The sequence below is a fragment of the Electrona antarctica genome, assembly GCF_951216825.1.
Source record: "Electrona antarctica genome assembly, chromosome: 7".
Classification (NCBI taxonomy): domain Eukaryota; kingdom Metazoa; phylum Chordata; class Actinopteri; order Myctophiformes; family Myctophidae; genus Electrona; species Electrona antarctica.
This window is the reverse complement of record NC_136812.1, coordinates 10,431,646-10,458,696: the sequence shown is the minus strand read 5'-3', so window position 1 is coordinate 10,458,696 and position 27,051 is coordinate 10,431,646. Positions and strand designations below refer to the sequence as shown.

Genomic DNA, 27,051 nt, shown 5'->3' with positions numbered 1-27,051 from the left:
TACATCCACAAAATCAAGGAATATGATACAACAAGAATGCCATGTCATCCAGCATTCCATGGGCACAAGTAGTGTAGGCAGGCATCCTAAGTTCGAAACCCCCACCAACAACCAGTCTGCGGGCATGTCACAGGCTGGACCACCAGAGGAAACAATTTCCCAGTCCACTCCCGCATTGCCGCCCGGTGTCATATCGTTACCGGTAGCGTGGCTGATCCCATGGACCCAAAATCCACCCACTGTTGTTCCGACAGCAGACGGACACACCGCTAGAAGGCCAGGTCCAACGCCTCTCTTCCCGGTAGCTGCTCATGGGAAGGTCCCCCAAGCAGCACCAGCTGTTGGTATACTCCATCGGTGAGCAGTGTAACAGACCCACACTTCATACCTTTATTTTGTATGTGTAATATTCATGGTGTTTAATGTGCAGACAGGAAGTCCTTTATTTTGACACACTTGTGTACCAGCTGTGGGTAATCTCTTGATTGAATCAAGCTCAGCTGTGGCAGGGGTTTAAACCTGAACCCTACCTGACTGCCTCAGATTCAATGAAGGACAGAACAAGGCAGCATGGAGCTGATGGAGGTTGCACAAATGTTTGTTTGATATGTACCATGGTCACGGACGAATAAGGAAGGGATGGACAAGGCATCAAACATGGAAAGATCAGAGCTTCAGAAGGTTTTAGCACCCAGCTGGAAGGGGGACAAGGTACATTTGTGATCTTTCTGCTTGCACTGTTGGACTTGTTGTGGTTTATGTATTTTTCTAATAGCTATGTAAGATGTTTATGTAAGCTAAGTGTATTATATTATGGTGCCATTTGATAAGTGTTTGAATATGGATTATTGATTTATGCATTGATGTGTGTATTGTATGGCTTTATCTTTGTAGTTTCCATGTTGAGATCTGAATAAAACCTTTCAAACTCATCAGTCGGCTTCACCCTTTTATGGCCAGCTGGGTCCGCTACAAGCAGTGCCTTGTTGTATGCAAGCTTGCAATGGTGTTGAAGCACACAGTCCACAGAGGTTGCAAATGCATCTTAAATCTGCACCCACTACATTAACGATCGTAGTTACAACGGAGCAGTTTAACGTCATGCTCAGGACACACACACACACACACACACACACACACACACACACACACACACACAGCCGATCGCAGTACTTGCGCACTCTGCTTGTGCAGTCATTGTTCACTGCAGAAAGGTTTTTGGGGGTCTGGTCCAAATAACCCCAAATTATTTTTGGAGTAAAGGGGGAGAGAGTAGGGGGGCCTGGATCACAGAGAATGACTGGCGAAAAGTTGAACCCACCTAATATTTTCTGCCTGTCATTGTACGTGAAAATGCATCCATCTCAATGTCTCTTTGATGCCACCATTGCTCATGGCACAAAGAATCCTTAAATGACCAAAAGGTCATTTAAGGATAGATAGGATCTATAGACTATCTATCCATCCAAATGCTCCTTTGGTCTTACAGGGCACTTGAGGCACTTTGAATTGCCATTTTGCATGAAATGAGAAATTCAAATATTTGCCTTGCCTTGTGTGGGTCACATGTCCAGCCATGTCCTAGACTCCCTTTACTTTACTTTAGTAATTCCCTGTCACACCATCTTTAGAAAAACAGCATTAAACCACTTAAACCTAGTTGACCGGAGTTCTCCAAGGCTCTAAATACTATACTAGGCCCCATCCCGTTTTCACTCTAGACTACATTTTATATATTTGCCGATATACAAGCTCGAAAGCTTATAAATCGAGACATATGCTATTTTCTTTTGTAGCTCTACAAGCGAAAATAGCTCACAACACTTCGCTATAGGCGTTGTGACCTTACGTAGATCTTCTATTTTCACAATATGCACCTGTGGAACAGAGTCAAACTAAAAGTCATTCCTCATTCCAAGTGCTTGTCAGGGTGGGAGGGTCCAATATGTCCAGTTCAAATATGACTATTTTGGGGGTCACAGCCTGAAAAGGTTAAAGGAGAATTCCATACTAAAAGGCTTTCTTACCTTTCTTTGTAGTTGTTACGTCCCCACCAAAGTGGTCCAGGTGTTATTTTGTGCAAAAGCTCCTTATTGGCTATTTCCAATATACCCTAAATGAATTGCATTGCATTTAATGGGAATTGAATGGGGCTATGGGGTGTTGTGCTAATTTGCTTATTTCCATCGCTCAAAATTATTATTTATTTGTATATCCTCTCTTCATAATGTAAATAATATCCCAAGCGGCACACTTTACTACTTATTTCGATGGAAATAAGCGAATTAGCACAACACCCCATAGCCCCATTCAATTCAATGCAATTCATTGAGGGCTTATGGTAGGGGAAATAGCCAATAAGGAGTTTTTGCACAAAAACACCTGGACCTCTGGTGGGGACGTAACGACTACAAAGAAAGGTAAGAAAGGTAAAAAAGCCTTCTAGCATGGAATTCTCCTTTAACCCTAACCACTCACTGATCTACAGCAGGGGTTCTCAACGCTTTTGGCCGGGGACCCCCGGAAATGCTTTGGCAATGTCTCGGGACCCCTGCCCCGCCCCCTCCCTACCCCCAATATAAATTGACTGCTACAATAACCTTAATAATAGAGACAATACACCATAAATAAATACTGAAACCAGATATAATCATTATGGAAGGTGTATGCATGTACTATGTGTACTATGTAAACTCTTCATTTCCATTTTTCAGCCATTCAGTTGCAAAAAAAAAGAGAACTTTTTTTTTCTTTGAAAATAATTTGGGGACCCCCCCCCCCCCCCCCCCCCCGAGGGGTCGCGATCTACAGTACAAGCTCACAATGTCAACAACATGCTGTATCAACCATTCACCAAAACTAATTTAACCTGTCAACAACATGCTGCATCAACCATTCACCAAAACTAATTTAACCTGTCAACAACATGCTGCATCAACCATTCACCAAAACTAATTTAACCTGTCAACAACATGCTGCATCAACCATTCATCAAAACTAATTTAACCTGTCAACAACATGCTGCATCAACCATTCACCAAAAGGTCACTTTGGAACTTTTCCATAATCCCAATCACAACATCCCTGTATTTGCATATGAAAATAATTAAAGCTCGCAACTTCACTACAAAATTAAGGTGTCTTTGCAGGTGTCATCAGAGGTAAAAGTGTGCAGCTCTGAGAGATTGACACGGTTACAACAGACATTGAGTTTTCAAATGGTGAGTATACTTCTCATTTAACCTTTCGCAGGCAGTGGTTAGAAGAACGCAGTCTTATTTCAAAAGTAGGACTATGGTGAGAAATGGGTTTTTGAGTGTGTATTTACACATTTAACTGTTATAGCTGCTTGCAGCTATATTTATTTTAGCAGCTATATTTATTTTAACGGTATGGCATGTTCTTCGTGGAAATTCTATTGGGTTTCTTCTGCACACCATTCAACGAGTCTAAAAGCCTATTCTGTGCTAGAGGAAAAGATGTGGATCACCATGTCAGTAGACATCTGGTGCACACCTGTGTTGATTTCGTTGACTAAAACTGTGACAAAAAATGTTTGACTACCTCTTCACTGTCAAACTAAATGAAAACTAAGCTATGATAACTAAGGCTACTCGCATCGCACTGCGACACAGACGCGTTACGCTGCGGCGGGTCGTGTTGTGGCAGGCACTATTATGTTACAGTATTTTAAGGTGGGAACGATTTTCAGAATTTAAGTTAAAAAAATCACACTCATGTGAAGTGAGGGGTGCTCTTATACATGACATTTCGTGCTCAGCCAATCAAATCATCGTTATGGGGTACACACACACACACACACAAAGCTGGGCACAGGAGGGGCTAGCGTGCCTCAAAAAGATTGACTACACTATCTATATAATGTAAATAAATAAAATATATAAATATATAATATATAACTAAAACCAAACTGCATGTGTTAAAACAGGCACAAATAACAGTTACATTGAGTAAAAGACACAATACAAGTACACAATATGTAAATAAAACCAGACAATGCCTCTGTGTTAACAGATTCAAATAACTTTCAAACTCAAATGTATTTGAGATGTATTTATATCAATGAGATAACATTGTACGTTGTAAATGTACTACCCTAAACAAACATTAAATCCATAGACTTGGCAGGCAATGAGGATTTTATAATTACGCTCTTAACAAACAAAAGTCCATAGACGTAATTTGACGTAATTTCGGAAAGCCGTGCATTGGGGGGGCTAGCACCCATCAAAAAGTAAAGGAAAATGTTTGCAGTGTGCTTGAAGGAGTAATAGCCACTGATTTAGGTTTGTTCATTGGCTAGTCGAAGCAATACCTCCTGTATGGGGCAGAGACATCTACACGAACATAGCTATGACAATAAATGGACACACCGAGATGTGACAGGCCAGAAAGACAATCTAAAGTCTGGCCCTTAATGCTGGAGAAAACAGTGGCTATCGACTCTGTAAGAACAGAGTGGATAGCTTTTCATCACACAGGATTCCATCTGCGACATGGACACGCTGTGTCCTGACAGCAGACCACCTGTTTGTTGGGATTGAACATATCCTGTGAATACAGTTTGTCCTGTTCATAGGCCTCAATGGCCTCGCGTTCGAGGGCCTCCCGTTCGAGGGCCTCCCGTTCAAGGGCTTCCATCTTCTCCCGTTCAATGAGCGCTAGCCTTTCTTGTTCTTGGGCCTCGAGCTCTTTGGCAGCCTTGGATTTCTTGCCTAGAAGGGCAATGGCGAGGTCCGGGTCGACCTCCGCCTTGTCCCGTTTACCTTTGGACTTTCCCTTTCCCTTGGATTTGGACTTGGACTTATCGTGTTCATCGGCCTCTGCCTTGTCCCCTTTAGAAGACTTGTGCTTTTCGGGCTTGGACTTTTTATCCTTATCCTTATCCTTTGACTTGTCGTGTTTATCACCCTTTGATTTATCCGGTTTATCTGCCTTTGATTTGTCCGGTTTATCGGACTTGGGCTTGCCATGTTTCTCACCCTTCAAGTTGTCAGCCTTCTCCTGTTTCTTGGCCTCTGCCTGTTTATCATCCTTGTGCTCATCAGACCCTTCTTCAGCCTTAGACGTATCTTGTTCTCCAGCCTTGTCCTGTTTGTCGGCCTCTGGCTGATCCAGTTCATTGGCCTCTGCCTTTTCCAACGTATCAGCCTCAGCTTTGTCCTCTTGTTTCTCTGCCTCAGCAGCATTGTCCAGTTCATCTGCCTGTGGCTTATCCCGTTCATCGGCCGTGTCCTGTTGTTTACCGGCCTCAGTACCGTCCTGTTCATCTACATTGTCCTGTTTGTCTGTCTCCAATTTGTCCGGTTCGTCGGCCTCAGACATATCCAATATCCAGTGTAGGCCTAACACAGAGTATAAGACTCTCTTTATTGTACGCTTTTATCAACTGATGACCAAGTAGTGATGCAACCATACCTTTTATTGCCACCAGGCCATGCTTTGTGACGCAAGTTGGCACTTGTGCTGGTGGCTCCATATATGGCAATATAGCAAACGGCCACAGATCTGTTTTGCTGAAGTTAGAAGGTATATAAGATGACATTATAAACCTGACAAGTGCGCATCATTTCCGTATCCGCTCTAGAGTCTAGATCTACCGGGCGGGTCAGCAGCCTGCAAAGCAACTCCATCCCAACCCAGTCTACCATTATAAATAAACACTTGGTTCCACCAAGGCTCGTGAAAATATTAACTTGTTACTTTTGGAAAATAGTAAATGTAATATTACCAGTAAGACGCCTGAGAGCGAGGTCGCGTGCGCGCATCCGCCCAGGTGCGGGCAGACTGCTGGGGGAGCGCTGGCACTTTGGAATGGGGGGTCAGATCAACATATGGAATGAATTCTGTACTGGCCATATATGGAGCGGTCTTGAGTGTACAGGGTTTGATGAGGTCATATCAACATATGGAATGTCAGAACAGGTCAGCTCCATATATGGAGATCTAAGGGTGGCAGCGGGGGCAGTGTCTTGAGTGTACAGGGTTTGATGAGGGCCCAGGTAGGGCCAAAAGGGAGACATCGAAGATGAAGGATCAACATATAGAATGTCAGAACAGGTCAGCTTCGTATGGAGATCTAAGGGTTTGAGGTTTGAGGTCAGATGTAGAGTTTCTGGCCAATATTGATGACATCAGGCATCTCTATATTTGGGCTTAATATTGATGACATCAGGGATCTCCATCTGATGATGTCACGTGATGTCGCCTGGGGTTGACTAACTAACTGACTGACTGACGGAATCTACGTTTTCATAGTAAATGCGACCTGTGGTCGCAATGTACAAAGCCCCAAAAATATCTTAAAAACAAACAAACATTTCAACTGTTTAGTGGTTCTCTTGGGAGGATTGTAGTGTAGAAGAGAGATCAAGAAAGTGCACACCATTCAAATAAACTAATATAACAGTAAGGGGCATGGCGCTGCTGCGTCCATTGAATTCAGTGGAGAAGTGGTTTGGTTTCTGAAGCTCGATATGCCAACAGGTGTTTTCTCGTCTCATTAGTGCTACATGTAAGCTAGGCTACTGTGCACACTTAAGCAATATTACACGAGAGGGGTTGCGGTTCCGAAAGCAACGCAGAAGGGCATTAATGACGTTAAAGGAGCATTCAGTGATTTGGGTGATTTGGAAAAAACCCTGGTCCACCCCGGTAACAAAATGTGCACATGCACACGCTCTACAGTGGGGAAGTACAACAGACCAACAGCACGTGCACCAAGGCCCGCCCCACTCGATCATGATTGGAGGAAGGCCCCTCTCATCCTGATTGGATGAAGGCTTTGCCACCCAAAGCCCAAACCGAAACTAGGGTTTTTTGACCCCAGGGGCTCACTGGACTCCTGGGGTCCTTATATGGTCAGCACACTTTATAGTAGGGAGGATTATCCAAAACATAAGAAAAAAAAATCATGTCTGACGTAATGAAATCACACCCGGGTGAACAGGGTGAACATGGCAACCATGCTCATTTTTTCTGCACAAACAAAGCCAGGTGTAGGAGTGGTTTACACCACTCAATAAGTGATATTTGAATTAAGTGAAATCACTGAATATACCTTTAAACCACCCCCTCGAGTGTAATATTGCAAATATACAACAGTTACCCTTAAAACTAAGAAAATCGCTGAAAAAACATATTTTTTAAATGACAGATGTAGCCACTACGACCAGAAATTTCCCAAGAAACTAACTAGCATATATATAGCCACCGACCATGCTGTGCTCTGGGAGAACAGAGCAGCTGAATTCTTTGTTTTGATTAGCCGTTCCATGATGCTGGTTTGAAGCACGGCTAGAAGGCTGTTTCAACCAATCTCGAAACGACCTGTTGTATAATCTGTGTTAATCCTGATTGTCTGTTAACCCAAGTGTGTTTTATTCCCTCTATATACAGTATGTGTCTCAGTGGCGTGCACAGATAGACACTAAGGGGTGCTAGAGCACCCCATGCCCTTTTCCCTCTGGACAAATGTGCCCTTTTGAAAAAAAAATCACACCCGTGTGAACTGAGTGGTGTAAGGTCTTATATAGCCTGATCAGCTGTGGTCTGACGTAATGAAATCACACCCGGGTGAACTGGGTGACCGTAGCAACCATGCTCATTTTTTGCGAACAGACATACAGACAGACACGTAAACTAACAAAGCCAGTTGTAGGAGTGGTTTACACCACTCAAAAAGAAAAAGAAAAAATGTTTATTTTTATTTTTACAGTGAACACTGTACAGTATGTGGACCATGATGACATTGATCAATTCTTGATAAAAAGCTTCTAATATATTATTTATGCCCCAAAATCTATAAATCTGTGCCCTTTTTTCACTTGAGCACCTGCCCCTCTAAATGTCTGCATGCCACTGATGTGTCTGTCTTCAAGTCTTGTGTCGTTGTGTGTGCCAGGCATGTCGTCTGTCTGAGTGGAGGTGGAGCTGCCTGCCCTGCACACCTGCACTAGCCTGGCTAATAAGTCAGACCGAATCAGCCGTTGGCAAAAAACAAATTGCCTGCCACACGACAGTGTGATTTGAGTCTGGCTTATTAGCCAGGCTACACCTGCACACCTGGGGTTCGCATCAAGGTCAGCTAAAATGACTTTCTTCACTCTTGTTTTGAGTTGCCAGTGAGTATTGATAGGCCTACTCAGTTTTGTTTGCTACTTGTTTGTTCCAACTCAACCACATGTCTCCTAATCTGAGTTCCCAGAAGTTTTATTTTTCGCCACATGTCTCCAGGTCAAACATCTGCCTCCCTGACAGGCTGCCACTGATTGAATGTTTATTCTGGGTTTTGAGTTCTGCTTTTTGGGTTGGTAACACAATCGCTTGTCAGGCCAACAGCCATGTACGATGTATGGCAAAGTATAAAATACCGTAGGAATATTTCATTTTGAAAGGGAGGAAAACTTTTGATGTGTTATAATCACCCCGCTAAATTGGCTGGTAGATTGACGCTCTCCTCATTTGAACAGTTCTACCCATTCCTGACGTTTCCTTCTTAACCCTGTAACACAACATATTTGAATTCATTCATTATTTATTTATTTTCTGTTTTTCACCTAAACATCATCATTGATGTTCATTGCAATGCCATTGGTCATGATATTTGCATATAAATACCCCCCACAGAGGCTGAAATTCACACAAATTAAAAATCTCTGGACAATTTTGAACAATGTTAAACCTATGACCTTTGACCTTTAACCCTAATAAAAGTAAGTAAAATAACTAATATGTTTTTTGTGATCATTAGAATGTCTAGAACATGTTTTATTTATTATTGTGAAAGATATCCCCCAAATGTAAATTATTAATTTATTATTATGATTTTAATAATTATTATAAATGTGCATAACATTTGCAGCAAAACGTTTTTTTTTTGTTTTGTTTTTTTACATTTCCTCTGATAAGTCCTAGTAGTAAAAAGTAGTAAGGTTTGAATCTCTTGTTTGCAAGTAGAAATTCATCCGGGTGTTACAGGGTTAAAGAATAAAACCGTCCTAATATAATGGGCCCACCGTCCCAATAAAGTTCCCAAGTTGAAGAAAACCTGGGCTCCATTTATCTAGTTGTTTGCCATCATACTGATCGGTTTGTGTCAGTGTCACCTCACACCAGAGAGAGAGACAGACTATCTCTGCTGATGATATTTTTTAAAACAATCAGTTGGTTAGAGAGGCCCTAAATCAGCCTAATTATAGTGTCTAGTTTGTCTTCTTCACCTCCAGGGGGCAGCAAAAGCTTGCCTCTTAATTGTCACAGAAATTCTATAACAGAGTGTGAGTGACCACACAATAAATAATTAACAGCACAAAAATAATAATAAAATAAATGTGAGGTATCTATATGTATGTATGTAGCCTTACTAGCCTACCATATTACGGTACTTATGAGTAATTCATTGTATGCTAAGCCCAGGCATTGACTCAATGGCAATGTGTTGCATTATTACTGTTGCATTAAATATCATTTCATTCGATTACCTTTATAAATTCTATGATCTTGTTTTCCACTGTAGAGACTGCACTACAATGAATGTCTATAGATATGTTTTTGATGATAAAAATGTGATAACAAAAAATAATTAACAGCATTTAAAATACTTTCACGGTTATGGCTTTGGCATTAGATGTCAGTGCAGGCCCAGATTGATTCTGACAGCTGTTTTTTTACCTGTGCTTTCCTGTTTCCTCAGCCCATATGTCTCTGATTCTGCTATCAACACCATCAACTGTCTCCCAGGGGTTCATTCATGGACAGCTTGAATGAGAGCTACTGTACTACACAACACGTGCAACCCCCACCATGTAATTGTAACAGTATGTTCTCTTGTGCACATGCTTCCAATAGAACCCACTTGTAGAGGTTCTGTATGGTTTTTTGATTTCCTATAGCGGGTATGCACATAATGGGCATGCATGAAGTGAGTGGCAAATACAGTGGCAAAGTGAGTTTAATGTTGTTTAATACAATCAGTCAGGACTTTTCTGTTTGGATGTAAAGCAAAGCAAAGTTCTTTGTTTACCCAGGGTGAATGGACTAAGCTCGACGAACTTGTTTACAGCCAGACCCTGCTCATAGAACATTTCATGGTAGGGGTTCAATGCCTTGCTCAAGGGCACTTCAGCGGTGGTAATTTTAACGTGCCGGTCCGGGGATACGAACTGGCGACCTTCCGATAACAAGACCGCTCCGCAAACCGTTCGGCCACCGCTGCCCCTTTCGGCCTGTATGGGCTGTCAAGGCCAGAAAGTCCTTTTTTGCCAGGCGTTCCTGCATAACTTCCGGGTATGATGGCAGTCATGGCACATACCCTCTATGTTGTCTACTGTAGTTTTCTCACATGTACAGTATAGTACTGCCCCTGTAAGAAAAGGGGTGACCAGGTTTGAGGACTCATGTTTGGCCAGAAGCCTGACTTGAGTGTTTGTTGGGGACCTGGCTGGAGGCATGAGGTGTACAGCCTAGTACTCAAACTAATGTTGATGCTTTGATCATTAATTTTGTTTATATAGGGATATATTTTAATTGGTGTCATTTTCAGAGTTTCCATTTACAGAGTTTGGCAGGTGTGATATTTTGTGAAGGGGAGCTCCGGAGCTGGGACGCTGCCGGAATCAGTATAAGGGTAAGGGAGTGAACGGGTGGGTTTTTGAATAGAGAGTATGCACATGCATGATTTTCCCATCAGGACACGCCCCCCTCATCTAGACTGAGGCCCAATCCCAATTGCCTCCCTCAAGCCCTGAGCCCTGAACCCTCATTGACTTTAGTGACGTCAGCTGTAAGTGCTTGAGGGTGAGAGGCTGCAAGGGCTCCAAATTGTTGTGAAAGGAATGGGACAGCACTTTGAAGATATGAGTCCGCCATTCATGACACTTTGCATCACTTTATATATACCTTATTCACAGCCAGTGCCTAGGCCTACTGTACATGCTTGGCCTATTTATGTCTATCATGTCTATTTTAGTATTTAAGCTGATCATTTTATTATTATTCATATATAATAATATTCATAATAAATTGCATTCCCATATTCTTCTATCCTGTTTCTAAATGTCACATAATGCAGGAGGCAGCAAAATGTTGTGTTATTGAAAACGAGCACTTCCAAACTCTGACACTTAGAAAAACTTAAAACTTTGCAGATAAAAAGAGGATAATTCAAGCTTTTCGTTCAGCTGCAATGTTGGTGAGTTTAACATTGTTTAATAAAATCAGACAGGACTTTTCTGTTTGGATGAATGGGCTGTCAAGGCCAGAAAGTATTTTTTAGCCACTCAGTGGGCGTTCCCGCATAACTTCCAGGTACGATGATGTCACGCGCATACCCTCTATTTGTGACAGTTGTTAATTGGTCAACTCTGTTGGCCTAATATTTATCCTCTGTATTTCCAGAGCTTCCATGTCCTTTCCTGAGATTAACATGCACTGCCTGAACTAGCTACGCAGGCTGCGCATCATTTGAGACTGGGTTTTGTCACATTTGTTCGGCCATAGTGGTGTTGAGGACATGCACTTACTGGGCCTATATGGTTTGGATTTAGTTTGCTGTGAATTACATTACTTTATTTGAATAAACTTGACACTTTTGTTACATCAGCCTCTGGTTCTGTTCATTCTGGCCGTACCAACTTGCAGGCCCGCGGGAAGTACTTTACACTCGCAGGGGCTGAGCGTCTAGTAGGGGGTGCGCGCGCTAAGCGCGCGCCGCAAAAATGCGCGTGCACGCGCATCATGCACGCGCATTTTAGCGCATTTTCACTCGCAAACGTGGCCTTTACTTTCCCTCTCCACACGCAAGTTATATGAACGAACTGACACAGGCAATTCACCAGGATAAGGTGCCAATACTGTGATACAGCATATTTATTTATCTTTTTTTTTTCTTCCCCTCCTGTTCGAGGGGGGGGGCTGTGCCTGGGGGGAGGGGGTGCTACAGCCCCCCCAGCACCCCTACTTCCCTCAGCCGTGCCAACTTGGGGAACCAAGCTTAAGTTGTTCAGCTAGTGTGTGTGTGTGTGTGTGTGTGTGTGTGTGTGTGTGTGTGTGTGTGTGTGTGTGTGTGTGTGTGTGTGTGTGTGTGTGTGTGTGTGTGTGTGTGTGTGTGTGTGTGTGTGTGTGTGTGTGTGTGTGTGTGTGTGTGTGTGTGTGTGTGTGTGTGTGTGTGTGTGTGTGTGTGTTCAATAGCATTGATTAATGAAAGTTAGTCATAGTTGGTTTCCTCCCGAAAGCGACAATGTATTTTAAATGTACTGTAGGAAAAGAAAGTGGGATTTTTACTCGTGTCGTGTGACCCATAAGAATTGGTCTGTGACCCACAAATGGGACCCACTTGTTTGGGAAACGGTGATATACTGTACAGTGTACTGTATATGCTGTATTATATACTGTACACACTATATAAGCATGGTGTTTCTAGTCCATCGCTGTGTTGACAGTCACATGAGTGCACTCTGCAGAGATGGCAGCAGCAGCAGCAACAGTAATCATGATGATCACAGTAATTCTCCTTGCTCTCAGCCTCTCTCAAATTTCATTTCCACAGCCCTTAGCTTCGACTCCCCTGAGCTCCTATAGGTCATCATCACGCTTGTGTTAACGTCCCAAAGATAAGCTCTCCTATTCACCAAATGTCCCTCCTGTTGCCTGCTGTTGCTGACCTGCTCCAGCTCCGCTGTATGCACTGTTGATCTTGATAGCAAATGTTGACTTAGTTTTAGCCATAATCTTTTGACTAAAATGTAATTTTAGCTTTAGTCATCTGAAAGGTTTTATCATTAGTCAGGTTTTTGTCGACTAAATATGGTAAGATTTGAGTCGACTAAAATGAATTTTGGTGGGCTGTGATGGCAGATTTTACAGTTGGTTGCATGCTGGAAATAGCCGATCTACAAGCTCACGACGCGTTGCAGCGCGTTGTGAGCTTGTAGATCTGCTATTTTCAGAGGGCAACATCCGAGCGCAATCAACTTTAATTCTAATGGATCTCTTCTCCACCAGTCCCTCGGCTCCTCCCTAACATTTTAGTCTGGTTTTTATTTGTTGACGAAAGTGGCAATATATTTAGTCTTAGTTCATAGCTTACTTTGTATTTAGTTTTCGTCAGTGAAAAAAGCTAGTCGAACATTTTTCATAATTATAGTGGACAAAATCAACACTGCCTGTATGTGGCATGTTGTAGGCCTCTGCCAATCCAAGTCCAGAGGTCTGACCACAGATTTCAAAGACTGATTTATACTTCATTATGTATGTATAATACTCCTGATTCTTGTTAAATTGTGTTTCTCCTCCTCGTCACACGCCTCAAATTACGGAAGGTTTCTGAAAGGCAGCGCTGCTATTATGTGATTGCGAGTTGAGATTGCAATGAATGTCAGAATAAGAATCAAGTGTATACATCACATACAAACACAATGTAATCCTTTGTAGTAATTGCTTCAGTGCTTAACAACAAATTAGTCATTGGTAAATAAATGGTGCTTTATATGCACTTTATATTATTCACCCACAATGGCAGAGGAAACCTGGCAAAGCACCAACCTTCACCAGACAGTGGCCTTGTGGTTAGTGTGTCCGCCCTGAAACTGGGAGGTCGGGGGTTCGATCCCCGGGCCGGGTCATACCAAAGACTGTAAAAATGGGCCCCAATGCCTCCCTGCTTGGCACTCGGCATCAATGGGTTGGATTGGGTGTCAAATCAACTAATGATTCCCGAGCACGGCGCACGCTGCGGCTCACCGCTCCCAAGAGATGGGTCAAATGCAGAGAACAAATTTCACTGCGGCAACGTGTGTGACTAATCGTACGACTTCGACCTTCTCATTGGGAGCAGTTATGGCAGGGGTTGTCACTTACTTATCTGCAAAAAGAAAAGCCTGGTCACAACGTAAGGCAGAGAAGCCGTCAGATGTATTTCCCCCGGATACGATATTTTCCCGACCAATCGCAACACTTGTTTCATTCGCGGAGAATGTAAACTGATTTGTAAAGCATCAACGTAATTTCCTTGGGCGATACTTCCGCTAAAATCCCGCAACTTCCGCCCAAACAAATGATTGTCTTTACAGCATAGGTCTTGCCCAGGGTGATGTGTCCGTGGCAAAGACTTGGCATAAGACCCAATTACTGAATGTCTAGTCTCCAGGTTTTCTTCGGAATGTGTATGACAATGATTTACAACGACTCTGTAATTCTGAGGCTCCTTTTCCAAGGGGGTTGAACCGGTTCAGTTATTTTTTCCCCCCACCTAATAATATTGAACCAGTTCAGAGTGTTTCCACTGCAAATTAATTGGTTCAGAACCCTGAAAGTTGGTTCGCAACTGGAACCAAAACCAGTTCCGTAAAAGCACCAAGGTTCCAAGAATCTGGAACGGAACCAGTTCTAGAACCAAAGTTATTTTGGTGGAAAAGGGGCCTGAGAGTGTTCAATTGTAACCAAATGGACCTGTCATTTCATAACTGTTCTGCCTGGTCACTCATGGCTATCTCTTTGTTTCTGGTAATATTATTGTCAACTCATTTTGTATGTCCGTGGCAAAAATTAAATTTTTACAAAAATATCCACCACAAGCCATCATGGCGATGACGGGGTTCAGTGTCCAGCTCAAAAAAGGACACTGATTCGCAGTCAGGAGGAGTGAGGGTTCCAATCGGGAACCTTCCGTTTCCAAGACAGCTGCTCAAAGTGCTGGAAAACCTTTCTGAAACCTTTCCATTTAGAAAGAAATTGCAGTAGTCACTCACTATACTGCCATACTCAATTTATCCCCTGCCAGTCTGCCACTGCAAAGGGATTGAAGTGGGCTTTGACAGCAGTGTGTATACATAGTGAGTGAAAACTCTCAGTGTTAATATTATGATTTGCAGGGTTTCACATCTGTTTACATCGTTATGCTCCCTGTATTAACCCACGGAGGCATTAATTAGCGTAACCACTAGCTGTGAGCTAAAGGTAAGACATAGTGTGCTGCTTTGTCCCACCACTATTTCACTGTAGAACACTGTGCCTGTGAAAAAGCTGCTAAAAACTCATTCTGACCTGAGATCAGATTCTAAAAATGTCTTCTACATCCTGACAGTTTTCTGAAAAAGCTGTTTCTATGTCAGTCGTTCTTCGATTTTTCAAAAATAGCAGACCTACAAGCTCGTAGCGCGCCACTCGGTGGCGCGCTATGAGCTTGTAGATCTGCTATTTTTCAATAGCTAAAGCACAACATAATGCTAACACCAAAAGGGGTTCCCGCCCAAAATGGGATAACTCATCTGTATCGTAAATATTTTGGTTTGCTATAGTGATTATTTCTATGTTCTGGTGATTTCTACTGTATGTACTGTTGTTCTGTTTGTATCTATTGCTATGTACTGCTTTTGTTGCTCTGTTTCTTATTTTATTGCTGCTTTATTTTTGACAATGTGTTCTTGTTTTATTCTATTATTTTATTGTACAGCACCTTGTAACAATTGTTTCAAAAGGCGCTTTATAAATAAAATGACCGTACCTTACCTGTGTGACTCTTGGGTCATTCATGGCCATGACGTCGTGCCTTGTGTCAACTCCTGGCAGCGAGGAGACATGTGGTATTGATGCTGAGTCAGAGCCCTCGGCCCAATTGTAGTGACCTTCAGCAGGTGGTGCGTTGTGTTCCTGGTGCCATGAGAACTGAAAGTGGTGATGTGTCAGTCCATTCCACCCAATAAACCAGAATAGATGAACTGTCACAGACTTGAAAGGTGAAGAGAGGTGAAAGCAAGGGGTGTGTGGTGGTGGTGGTGGTGGTGGTCTAGGGAGGGGTGGGTGGTCCAATCCATATGTCAGGATATGAGATTTCACCATGGCAACCATGGATGGCCAGGGAGGGTTGGACGAAGTCAGTTGGCAGGAAGAAGAGAGATGGCTGACAACAATAAGGGAAAAGGGGTAAAAATGGGCTGTGTGACGTCCAGGAAGTCGATCTTTTGTTCTCCACCACGTGACTATCTGTCTAGGGTGAGAGGAAACTCAACTTTACTCTCTCTCTCACTCACTCACACACTCTCACACACACACACACACACACACACTGTCACACTCGCATGCAAGTGTGTCTGAACCTCGAGGCATGCTGGCTCACCTGCTGATCTTTTTGTTCTTGTTCCTGTTCAGTCAGACGGCCCCTGGTCTCTTCCTGTCGTCCCCAGGGGGCCACTGCCAGTAGGGTGAGAGCGGATAATCGCACACAGCTAGAGGACTGAAGGACACTATAGAGAATAACATAAATGGAGGGACACGCAACTGTGGCTTGACTCCTCTGCTGCTTTCCCCTCTCACATATAATTGCCCCACACTTTACCGCTTATTCCTTGATACCTCACTTTGTCCCACGGGAGGGAACAGGAGATCTCTGTGATACTGATTAATTCACCGGTGTGACCCAGGATACACATCACCTACACAGGCAGACACAGACTTGTTTCTGCCGGTCCTTCAGTTTAACAGACATTTCCTTTGTTTCTCACCCTTTTAGACGGACAGACAGAGACGTATAGGATCCAGCCCTTAATTAGCCGAGAGCAGAGACATTAACCTTTCCCCAGACTATCCTTGTCTCATGCTGCAGACGTTCACAAGCCTGTATTGATCCTTGCTTCTTGTAAAGCAGGCTGTTGGCATGCAGCATGAAGACCAGGGTAGTATATAAGCTGTGTTATAGTGTTAGAATATTGCTCAGCACCAGGCATCGGCCCGCTGTTAATCGATAAAATCAACTTCGCACAGTGTGTAGAAAGCATTCCAGAACTACTACTGTTGGTTCTTCATTGCATCAGTGCTGCTGCACACTTTTCTTATATCATTCATGTCTTAAATGTATCAAACATATCACTGGTATACAGTATACTGTAGCGGTATAGCCTACTGTAACTGGTATGTCTGGTTATGTCATGAGGTTCAGGGCTCATGCTTTCACCTGTAATCTATACGGCAATGCATGGCTTTTGAAGATGACATCATATGGCATGCAGCCAAGTCTATATGGGTTTAGACTAGGGGCTCCATTTTCGTCACTGCTAAACCCCTTATCCCTAAACGTCTATTTTACTATTTTGCAAAACATTTTTGAATAGTTAAAATGGCCAGTCTACAAGCTCAGTGTGTCAATGTAGATTGGCTAGTTGAACTATTCAAAAATGTTTTTCAAAATAGTAAAAAAAGGCAAATAAGTTTAGGGATAAAGGGTTTAGCGGTGACAAATGGAGCCCTATAGAGCACTTATGATGTAAATCGTTTGCCAGCCAATCTATGGACTTTGAGGATATTACAATGAGCACTTCTACCAGCATGGATTTAATGTTTGTTTAGAGTACTTTAGAGCGCACTTTAGAGCCAGCCAAGTCTATGGACTTTAATGTTGGGCACTAAATGACAATGTAAGACGTCATGTAGCCTATGGTATATAAATACAGTGGGCGCCCCTCACTTCACACAAGTGTGATTTTTTCAAATGTGATAACACCAGAGAAAGACCTTTGTTTTGATCTCTGAAGACAACCCACGTGCAGAGCTTGAAATATCTGACATGTCTTATAGATCAGTCATTCGGCCCGAGATCCAAACTAGTGAATTTTGTTTTTAATTCCTGAAATGCTTTGCTTTCTTGGGAATGTTTACATGCTACAGTTACACTAGCACTCCTAGACTAGGCCTATATATCCTTGTCAGAACAGGTTGAGTCTAATAGTCTTAAGGAGTCCGGTTTCATATTTATGGAAGAATGTCAAAGGGCAGGTTTATCTTCTTCTTAGTATACATGTGTAGCCTGCATGTGTGTATATGGAATGGATGGGCGTATGAACAACACACATTTGGATTTGAGTATAGGCATGGCTGAGGGAAGTATAGGGGTGCTGAGGGGGCTGTAGCACCCCCTCCCCCCAGGCACAGCCCCCCCTCGAACAGGAGAGAGAGAAAAAAAAAGAGATTTAAATATGCTGTATCACAGTATTGGCACCTTATCCTGGTTAATTGCCTGTGTCAGTTCGTTCATATATAACTTGCGTGTGGAGAGGGAAAGTAAAGGCCACGTTTGCGCGTGAAAATGCGCGAAAATGCGCGTGCATGATGCGCGTGCACGCGTATTTTTGCAGCGCGCGCTGTGCGCGCGCATCCCCAGGTACACGTTCAGCCCCTGCTAGTGTAAAGTACTTCCCGCGGGCCTGAGTATAGGAGGATAGTTTTAACTGATTTTGTCTATGGCACCTCAGGGGGGTCAATAAAGGGATCATCTTATCTTTCGCACACACACACACACACACACACACACACAGACACACAGACACACAGACACGCACACGCACACGCGCACACACACACACACCATACAGTATAGTCGATTGCACACATGCAGTATATTATGCTATATATGTCCTTCATTTTCTTACGCTGATGTTGCTACTATAGAAACTCTCCTATTGTCGTGGAACATGGGTATTGAAGGAATACAATAGGGCCTTAACGCTCATTCGGTGCTATGGTAATTCTTGGTAAATGTTATTCCAGAACATGTATTTTATGTTTCCTGTTTAATTTGCACCTGTTAACTGCAAATCAAACCCAATTGGAAACAAACGAGACTTGTTGTACCTAATCAATCAACGGGGCTGAGGCCTTCTTTTTTTTTGGCAGATTGATACAAATCTATTTGTTGCCATCACAAAGTCTCCATGGAAACCACTGTGCCTTTTAAAGCCTGAAGAAAGAACAGAAAAGGACCTGTTAATTGATTGGATTATACAGACAGTTCCATTGTCTGCTCAGCAGCTGCACGTTCTGTTCAGTTGAAATAAGACATACCTCAAATAATAACTTTACTATAGATAATGGGTCCTAAAAGGCTCTCTCTGGACCATATGTTATTTGATTTGTTTCCACATGCAGAGCCCAGAGGGGTATCTATAATTGAGCCATCTATAGTCTCTGTGGTGGTTGGTAACATATGGTAATATAGGCTCAACGGGAGACCTTATAGCTGAAGCAATATGGGGTGTAGGCTGGAATGGCTGGAATGGCTTAGGGTCGACGACAGAGTACAGCATCTTGCAATGGGTCTGGTCCACAAGATTTGATACACCACCAAGATACCCATGTACCTGTCTAGATACTTCCTTAATGTTAACGAAGTCCACACCCATAACACCAGAGGAAGTGCAACGAACCATGTACAACCCAGATTCGGCACAAACAAGGGACTAAATTCTTTTCGCGCCTATGCCACCAGTCATTAAGACATGCGAATCCCTTGACTCCTTCAAAACCGCTCTCAAAGGGCACCTACGGACGGCTGCAATTCGAAACTGGCCTCCGTAAAATCTGAATTCCCCCCCCCACCGCCCACCCCCTTTTCCCCCTTACTGTATATGTTTCTTTTCCCTTTTTACCTCCCTTATTATGAATTCCTGTTCTGTTCTTTGACTATATATAGAAGTGTCTATTTGTACGTCTCTAAATGTTTTGATGAATTGAACAAGGTGGACCCTCTTGTAAACAAGTGTAATGCTTAATTGGGTTGTCCACTCACAGTTAACAGTCTTTGTATTGAGTTTGTGCTTGAAATGTACTGTAATTCTGCAAACTGTTAATAAATATTTCAATCAATCAATCAATCAATCAATCGGCTCCTATTGATTTTGCGAGTTGCGCCGTTAATACAATTTAAAAACACATTATTTTTGCATTTTCTCTTTAACTCAATCTGATATACATCTGGCTGTTTTTGGGCATGACAAATAAATGGTATAGGCTGTGGCCACCAGTGAAAAGCAATCATTGTTGCGCTGACTTGAAGCATCCATAATGACACAGAATAGAAATGCTTTATACCGATTGTACAGTGCTGATTAAACCATCTTTTAAATAAAATAAAGTCCCTGCCCTGATCTTCAGCCTGCACACTGGTTGTTTACTGGTTCCCAGATCAGTTGATCTTATTGGTCAGCCTCACACATCGCCAGTCAGTCAGTCGCCACCGCCACAGCCTAGGGACTCTATAAAAGCCATCACACGCGCGCTAGCTCTCCAATAGTACATCTGAGGGCGCGCGGAGTGAAGCGCAGTAAAGAACAGTGAGCTTCTCGACAGCCGAGGACAAAACACCTGTTGTTACAGGAGGAGGAGGAGAGCAGGGGAGAAAGTGCGCAGTTATACAACGTCGACGTTGTAAGTATTTTCTGAAACCTTATATAGGTGTCTTCATTGCACAATGTTTTTTTCTCCTTTACTTTTCTTTTTTTGCAGTTTTTTTCCCGCCCCTTTCGCCGTGGATATTTAATTTTAACTGATTTGGAAATTGACTTTTGCGCAGCTTCCCTTAATTTGCATTCATATAGGGTAGCATTTTTTATATAGGATAGACCTAACTTTATAAGTTCTTCTTCAGTTAGGCGATTGTGCCGCCTATTATTATTATAGGTGTCCATTTAAAGAACTATTAGCCTAGTCTACTGCCTGGCAGAAATATCTTTTTGTCTTTTTGTAACAGCACTTGAACATAATTTGAACTGTCTAATATGCTAAACAAACAGCATGCCGTCCAATCGCGACGGAGATAAAGTAGCCTAGACTATTTTTAATTTGAAACACATTTTCACACCTTTTGTATGAAAGATCTAAGGCAGTTTTTAACTCTAAACCAATGCTCAAACATTTTCATGCCAATAATGTATTTATCCCATGAGATTTTGTGCCATGGGACCAAGAGAGGATTTGTGTGTAAAATAATAATAATAACAATAATAATAATAATAATGAATAAATGCATCATTCTCATGTTTCAAAAATAGCAGATCTACAAGCTCACATTGGGTCATGTTTGAATAGCTTAATTATAAAATAGTGATTTCCATGCAGAATATTAACACAATTCTCTGGGAACCCCTGGAATCTCTTCAAGGATCCCTGGAGGTCAAGGACCCCATTTTGAGAACCACTGCATTATACAGAGGTTTACTGAAACAATTTCCTATTTATAAACCTACTTCTATTTAATCTGTGGTTATAGCACCGCTCAAAAACCTTTGCATAATTTCTGTTAGGTAGCATTTGATTGATTGATTGAAATATTTATTTACAGTTTGTAGAATTACAGTGCATTTCAAGCACAAACTCAATACAAAGACTGTTAACTGTGAGTGGACGACCCAATTAAGCATTACACTTACAAGAGGGTCCACCTTGTTCAATTCATAAAAAGCAGCATTGTTTTAAGCTCGCCTGTACTATCTTATTTTGCGTTATAGCCCAAACCACACCAAAGGGTCGGGTTGGGACTAGTGATGGGAGAATAATCGGCGAACACATTGGTATCGGCCGATTTGAGTTGTTTTTAGATGAATCGGCATCGGTTCGATTAATCAATCAGACCGATTAATTAATCGGTCCGATTAATCGGTCTGTCTTTACTGATAAACAAGCCCAAAGTAACAGCTTGAACAGATCTAAAAGCTCACAATATTAAATATAAAGGTATTAAAGTTAAATCTGACTTGCCTGTTACATGTATTTTTCAGAATGGACAAAATTATTATAATTATTTTAATACAGAATGAGTTCATATCGACATCGGTAATATCAGTTATCGGCCATAACAGCAATTAATTATATCGGATATCGATATCGGCCAAAATGTCTCATCGGCACGTCCCTAGTTGGGACAAAACGGTTTTTAAGGTAAACCACATCAATGCAACTCATTGAGTTGAAAGGAGTTGCATTGGTGTGGTTGACCTTAAAAACATTGTCCCGACCCGACCCTTTGGTGTGGTTTGGGCTTAATACCTAACCACGTTGGCTACAAAATAATTACGCACAAAAAGAAGATAGCATGCCTCTGCTCATTCACAGAACATTGTAGCGTATATCCATCGTTCAGACCTGCTATCTCTGTGTTGAGTTAAATTAACTGTATTCTGCTGCGTGCTATATCTTCATATGGCCGCCAAGCCACTGAAGGCTCTCGATCTCTCTTAACACATTGCCAGGTATTAATTAACGAATTCTTCCAAAACCGCCAGTGTTTTTTCTGTGAAATCCCTTATTTTGAAGGCCCACCGGGACACTAAAGATGTAAACCGGATGTAAAGAAATGCTGTGTGTGGTCGTCTCTCTTCTCTCACCCGGAACATCAATGGCCCATAACCCTTAGTTATGGGCCATTGAATAAAGCTTGTTTTGAAAACGCAATCCACTTCTGGTTAATTTCCAGTTGTATCTGTTGCTTGGCAACCTAGACCCATGCAGTATACGTTGGCGAAGAGCGCAATCTATCACTGGAAAGGCCACATAACATAGATCTCCGTCATTGGCGGGGAAGCATTGGATTAGACCTGACGGATATGGGCTCCATCTTGCGGCAGGGGTCCTTTTTCCTTAATTTGGGGATTTAGTATTGTGTGAGAGTGTGGCCCCTTAAAATTTGTTATCTTGTGCCACAGCCTCAGTCCCTAAAACACCTCTATTACCCCTTACATTATGCATAGGTGTGGTTTGGGGCGTTACAATGATTAAACCAATCACCGTGCCACCTGCCATTGCCTTTAAGAGATCCATTATCCATTTAACATTATGCCCAGTGATTTACACTATGGCCGATGGCCATGGAAGAGCGACACACTGCCTTGAAATATAGCCTATTTATATTTGATACAGAGGCCGGGTTGTTTTGTGTCCAGTAGCTCCAACACAGCCTCACTTGTGCAAATCTAATAACTTCTTTGATTAGACAATTAAACACAATAAGCACAAGGAATTGACACTGCTGATTATAGTAAAATTCCAATCACAGAGATTTGTGGAGAATTAAGACAGAACGAGACCTCTGAGCTGTGAATGTTGTGCAACATGGCTATTGGCTCAAGCCGAGGCAGCTCCAACTCAGGTCTCACCGTCTCAGAGTCAGGAGCGCATTCTTTTATTAAACAGAATTTGCATTAGGGGTGGTTTGAAGAGGCACTTTCCATTGTAATAGGGAAAGCGCATCAACACGCCTACAGACACACCTCACCCGCAAATATAGGAGTCGGCAAAATGAATAGTGGGTTGTGTGGCCGCAAGATAACGTTTACGCATAGTGGACGCTCCTAAATGCGTAATTCACGAAAATGTTTATTACTTGAGGATAAAGCATGGCATAAGATGGAGCCCTGGCTATAATGTCCTGTCTCGAACTTCAGATATTGAGGTTCTCAGAAAAGGCTCTGAGAAAAAATCTATAAGACCTGGGGCCCGTTTATGACATTCTACCACAGCATACACCAGCTCAGTGGCCTTGTGGTTAGAGTGTTCGCCCTGAGACTGGGAGGTCGGTGTTCAATCCACGGCCGGGTCATACCAAAGACCCAGTGCCTCCCTGCTTGACACTCAGCATCAAGGGTTGGGTTTGGGGGTAAGTCCTTGCGACATACTAGCGTCATGTCCAGGGGGTGTACTTGTACATCAAGCTGCCTCACGCTACAGAAACAGGAGTATAGGCTCCTGCCCTATGGGCCTCATGGCTCGGCCAGGCTACTTACTTACACAAACTGCATAGTGTGCCGTGCCCATTCTTCGGCTAACACCAAACCACAACAAATATACTTTATCTGCTACGATCATTTTTCATGATTATTATTATTTATTTATTTTCTGACTGCTTTCCAACTGTCCCAACACTTAAAGCGGCCTGACCTAATTTTTCGTATAACTGATAAAACTTAACTACTGAAGGCTATATACTCTTATTCGATTATGTTGTACATTTTTCCCATAACTTGTGACTTAATGACATTTATGCTTGCCCCTGGGCTTCTGTTTAAAAAATGTTAAAAACATTAATAAAAAGATTTTGATAAGAAAGACCTGACGGATATCTCCGTCAACGGCAGGGAATGTTAATTACTTGAGAGTAACTCTTCCCCTCTGTGTTTTTGATTGCAGAAATTCACTAAATCCCTCACCACGAGTCCCACTTGGACAATCCCGACGGGACAATGTGGGTTCTGGATAAACTCCGTGGGTCAGTGGAGACCAGTGTGTTGCGACCGGGGGAAAACGGAGACAAGAAAGGCGGCTCCCCAGCCTACAGCAACGTCCTCACACCCGACAAGATCCCCGACTTCTTCATCCCCCCCAAGCTGGTGAGCTTCCTCCCGGAGCCGGACGTCCTGGATGTGAAACCCCAAGAGGGGCTGCGACCCTCCGTCTCAGAGCAAACCATCGGCAGCAACAGGAAGATAAGCAGCCCACGCAGCCCGCGCCTGGTCGCCAAGCTCGCCGGAGACACCAAGAACCTGCTGAGAGCCGCCAACCGCCACATCATCCAGATCGAGAGTGCGGACGACGTGGTGGCGGGGGACACCAACGCGGACCCCGGGTCGAAAAAGGCCATGTCGCTGCCGTACGTCCCAAAGACCCAGACCTCCTACGGCTTCGCCACGCTGAAGGAAAGCCCCCACACCCGGCGCAAGGAGTCGCTGTTCCACTGCGACTTCACCAGTCCCGTGACCTCGCCCAACTCCAAGAGGAAGACCCCCGGCGGGAGCGGCGAGGTCGGCACGCACCTCACTCCGGCCGACTGCGGCTCCTCCCACAGCAACCCCTACCGCTATTTCAGCGGCGGGGAGAGTGACACCTGCTCCTCGGCCGAGTCGTCTCCGTTCAGCTCGCCTCTGCTCTCCCGCACGGCCTCCATGCTGAAGCTCTACACCCACGGGACGCAGGCCAAGGTGGTCAAGGCCAAGCGGACGTTCGCGCGCCACAGCTCCCTGTCCACCGACGAGTGCAGCTCGGCCGAGCCGAGCCCCAACGTCCCGCGGCGCCTCCATCCGCCCGGCGTGGGGGCCAGTGGAGGAGGAGGAGGGGCGTCGGACCACGGCGTCCGCCGGGAGCACACCATCAACCTGCACAAGGGCGGGACGGTGCGCATCAGCACGGACTACGATGCCGGCACCGCCCGGCTGCGCATCCGCGTGCTGGCAGCGGAGAGCCTCTACGACAAGCCGTTCGACATCAAGAGCATCAACTGCTGCGTGTCCCTGTGCCTGAACCCGGGCAAGCTGCAGAGGCAGAGGAGCATGATCATAAAGAACAGCCGCAACCCTGTGTTCAACGAGGACTTCTTCTTCGACTCGGTGACCTCGGTTCAGGTGAAGGACCTGAGGGTGAAGATCAAGGTAGTGAACAAGGGCACCAGTCTGAAGAGGGACACTCTGCTGGGCGAGAGAGAGGTGCCCTTGGCAACGCTTCTGTCTGGACCCTAAAATACACAATAGTGAGCATCGGAGAGTGACCAGACAAAGATCCTAATTGGAAATTCATTGTGCTTTACACGGTTTCTGTAAATTAAACATTGCACCTTTTGCTTTCGGAACAGTAAGCATGACGATTATGTCAATGAAATGGAGAGAAATTATAGAAGAGAAATGAAGAAATGCATGTTTGAGAAGTGTGCTAGCTTGCTCTTATTCAAAACCAGATTCCGAATATTTGTGAACGGGAGGTTTTTGTTGGTAGAGGTGTTGTTGGAACCTTCCCTTATTTACAATTGAGTATAGCAGAGATAATAGCCTCTTATAGGACATTTAAAATTAAATTATTTCTCTGGACATCTTCTCCCAGCCATCTTCCTTAACCAAGGCAGCCTAATGTTTAGATCAAATGTCAATGAAGATTACATTGCCAATAATGTGCACATCAGGGTTCTGCAATCTTTTTGAAGCCAAGTGCCATGTTTTTATTTTCTAGATAGTCAGTCAACATTAATATCAATATCCACAAATATAACCTTTTCCCTTCTTTTTAAATATGTGTTTCACATTGTTATAATGATCATTTGTCTCCCAGACTCCCTCCCGAGTCAGAGTTCAGAGTTTTAATGAATGTAGAAATAATTATACATGCAGGATGTAATTTACATACAAATGTGAGGGACTTAATTTATTTATAAACCAAAGATCCTCTCACCATCATGCCAGTGATCAGTCCTTTGTACCAGTGTTGGCACCGGTGCCAAAGGTTGCTACCCCTGCTGTACATGATGTGTATTGCCTACCCCTGCTGTACATGATGTGTATCCATTGTCTTCACATATTGTGATGTTGTACATTCACTGTAGTACCTGACACAAGTCTACTTATTTGTACATGACACAAGTCTACTTATTAGTACATGACACAAGTCTACTTATTAGTACCTGACACAAGTCTACTTATTAGTACATGACACACGTCTACTTATTAGTACATGACACAAGTCTACTTATTAGTACATGACACAAGTCTACTTATTAGTACATGACACACGTCTACTTATTAGTACATGACACAAGTCTACTTATTAGTACATGACACAAGTCTACTTATTAGTACATGACACAAGTCTACTTATTAGTACATGACACAAGTCTACTTATTAGTACATGACACAAGTCTACTTATTAGTACATGACACAAGTCTACTTATTAGTACATGACACAAGTCTACTTAGTAGTACATGACACAAGTCTACTTAGTAGTACCTGACACGAGTCTACTTAGTAGTACCTGAACACAAGTCTACTTAGTAGTACATGACACGAGTCTACTTATTAGTACCTGACACAAGTCTACTTATTAGTACATGACACAAGTCTACTTATTAGTACATGACACAAGTCTACTTAGTAGTACATGACACAAGTCTACTTAGTAGTACCTGACACAAGTCTACTTAGTAGTACCTGACACAAGTCTACTTAGTAGTACCTGACACAAGTCTACTTAGTAGTACCTGACACAAGTCTACTTAGTAGTACATGACACAAGTCTACTTAGTAGTACCTGACACAAGTCTACTTAGTAGTACCTGACACAAGTCTACTTATTAGTACATGACACAAGTCTACTTATTAGTACATGACACAAGTCTACTTATTAGTACATGACACAAGTCTACTTATTAGTACATGACACAAGTCTACTTATTAGTACATGACACAAATCTACTTATTAGTACATGACACGATTCTACAATTCCCTGTTCAC

The 27,051-nt window shown here is 43.1% G+C and overlaps 1 protein-coding gene across 4 annotated transcripts; it reads left to right on the top strand.

The window, feature by feature from the left end:
- The first annotated feature begins 560 nt into the window (after positions 1-560).
- On the top strand, positions 561-26,183 carry LOC306926084 (C2 calcium-dependent domain-containing protein 4C). Of its 4 annotated transcripts, XM_079505341.1 has the most exons (5): positions 561-711; positions 3,150-3,221; positions 7,925-8,102; positions 9,716-9,827; positions 23,968-26,183. In XM_079505341.1, exon 5 carries the CDS (start codon positions 24,021-24,023, stop codon positions 25,287-25,289), a length of 1,269 nt encoding a protein of 422 aa, XP_079361467.1. In that variant the 5' UTR covers positions 561-711; positions 3,150-3,221; positions 7,925-8,102; positions 9,716-9,827; positions 23,968-24,020; the 3' UTR covers positions 25,290-26,183. The 4 variants fall into 4 exon arrangements, with proteins under 4 accessions (XP_079361467.1, XP_079361468.1, XP_079361469.1 ...); XM_079505342.1 differs by lacking the exon at positions 7,925-8,102; XM_079505343.1 differs by lacking the exons at positions 3,150-3,221; positions 7,925-8,102; positions 9,716-9,827.
- Positions 26,184-27,051: the final 868 nt, after the last annotated feature.

Bases quoted from the DNA above. Each gene is read 5' to 3' on its own strand.
- LOC306926084 (XM_079505343.1), top strand. From the start codon at position 24,021: ATGTGGGTTCTGGATAAACTCCGTGGGTCAGTGGAGACCAGTGTGTTG.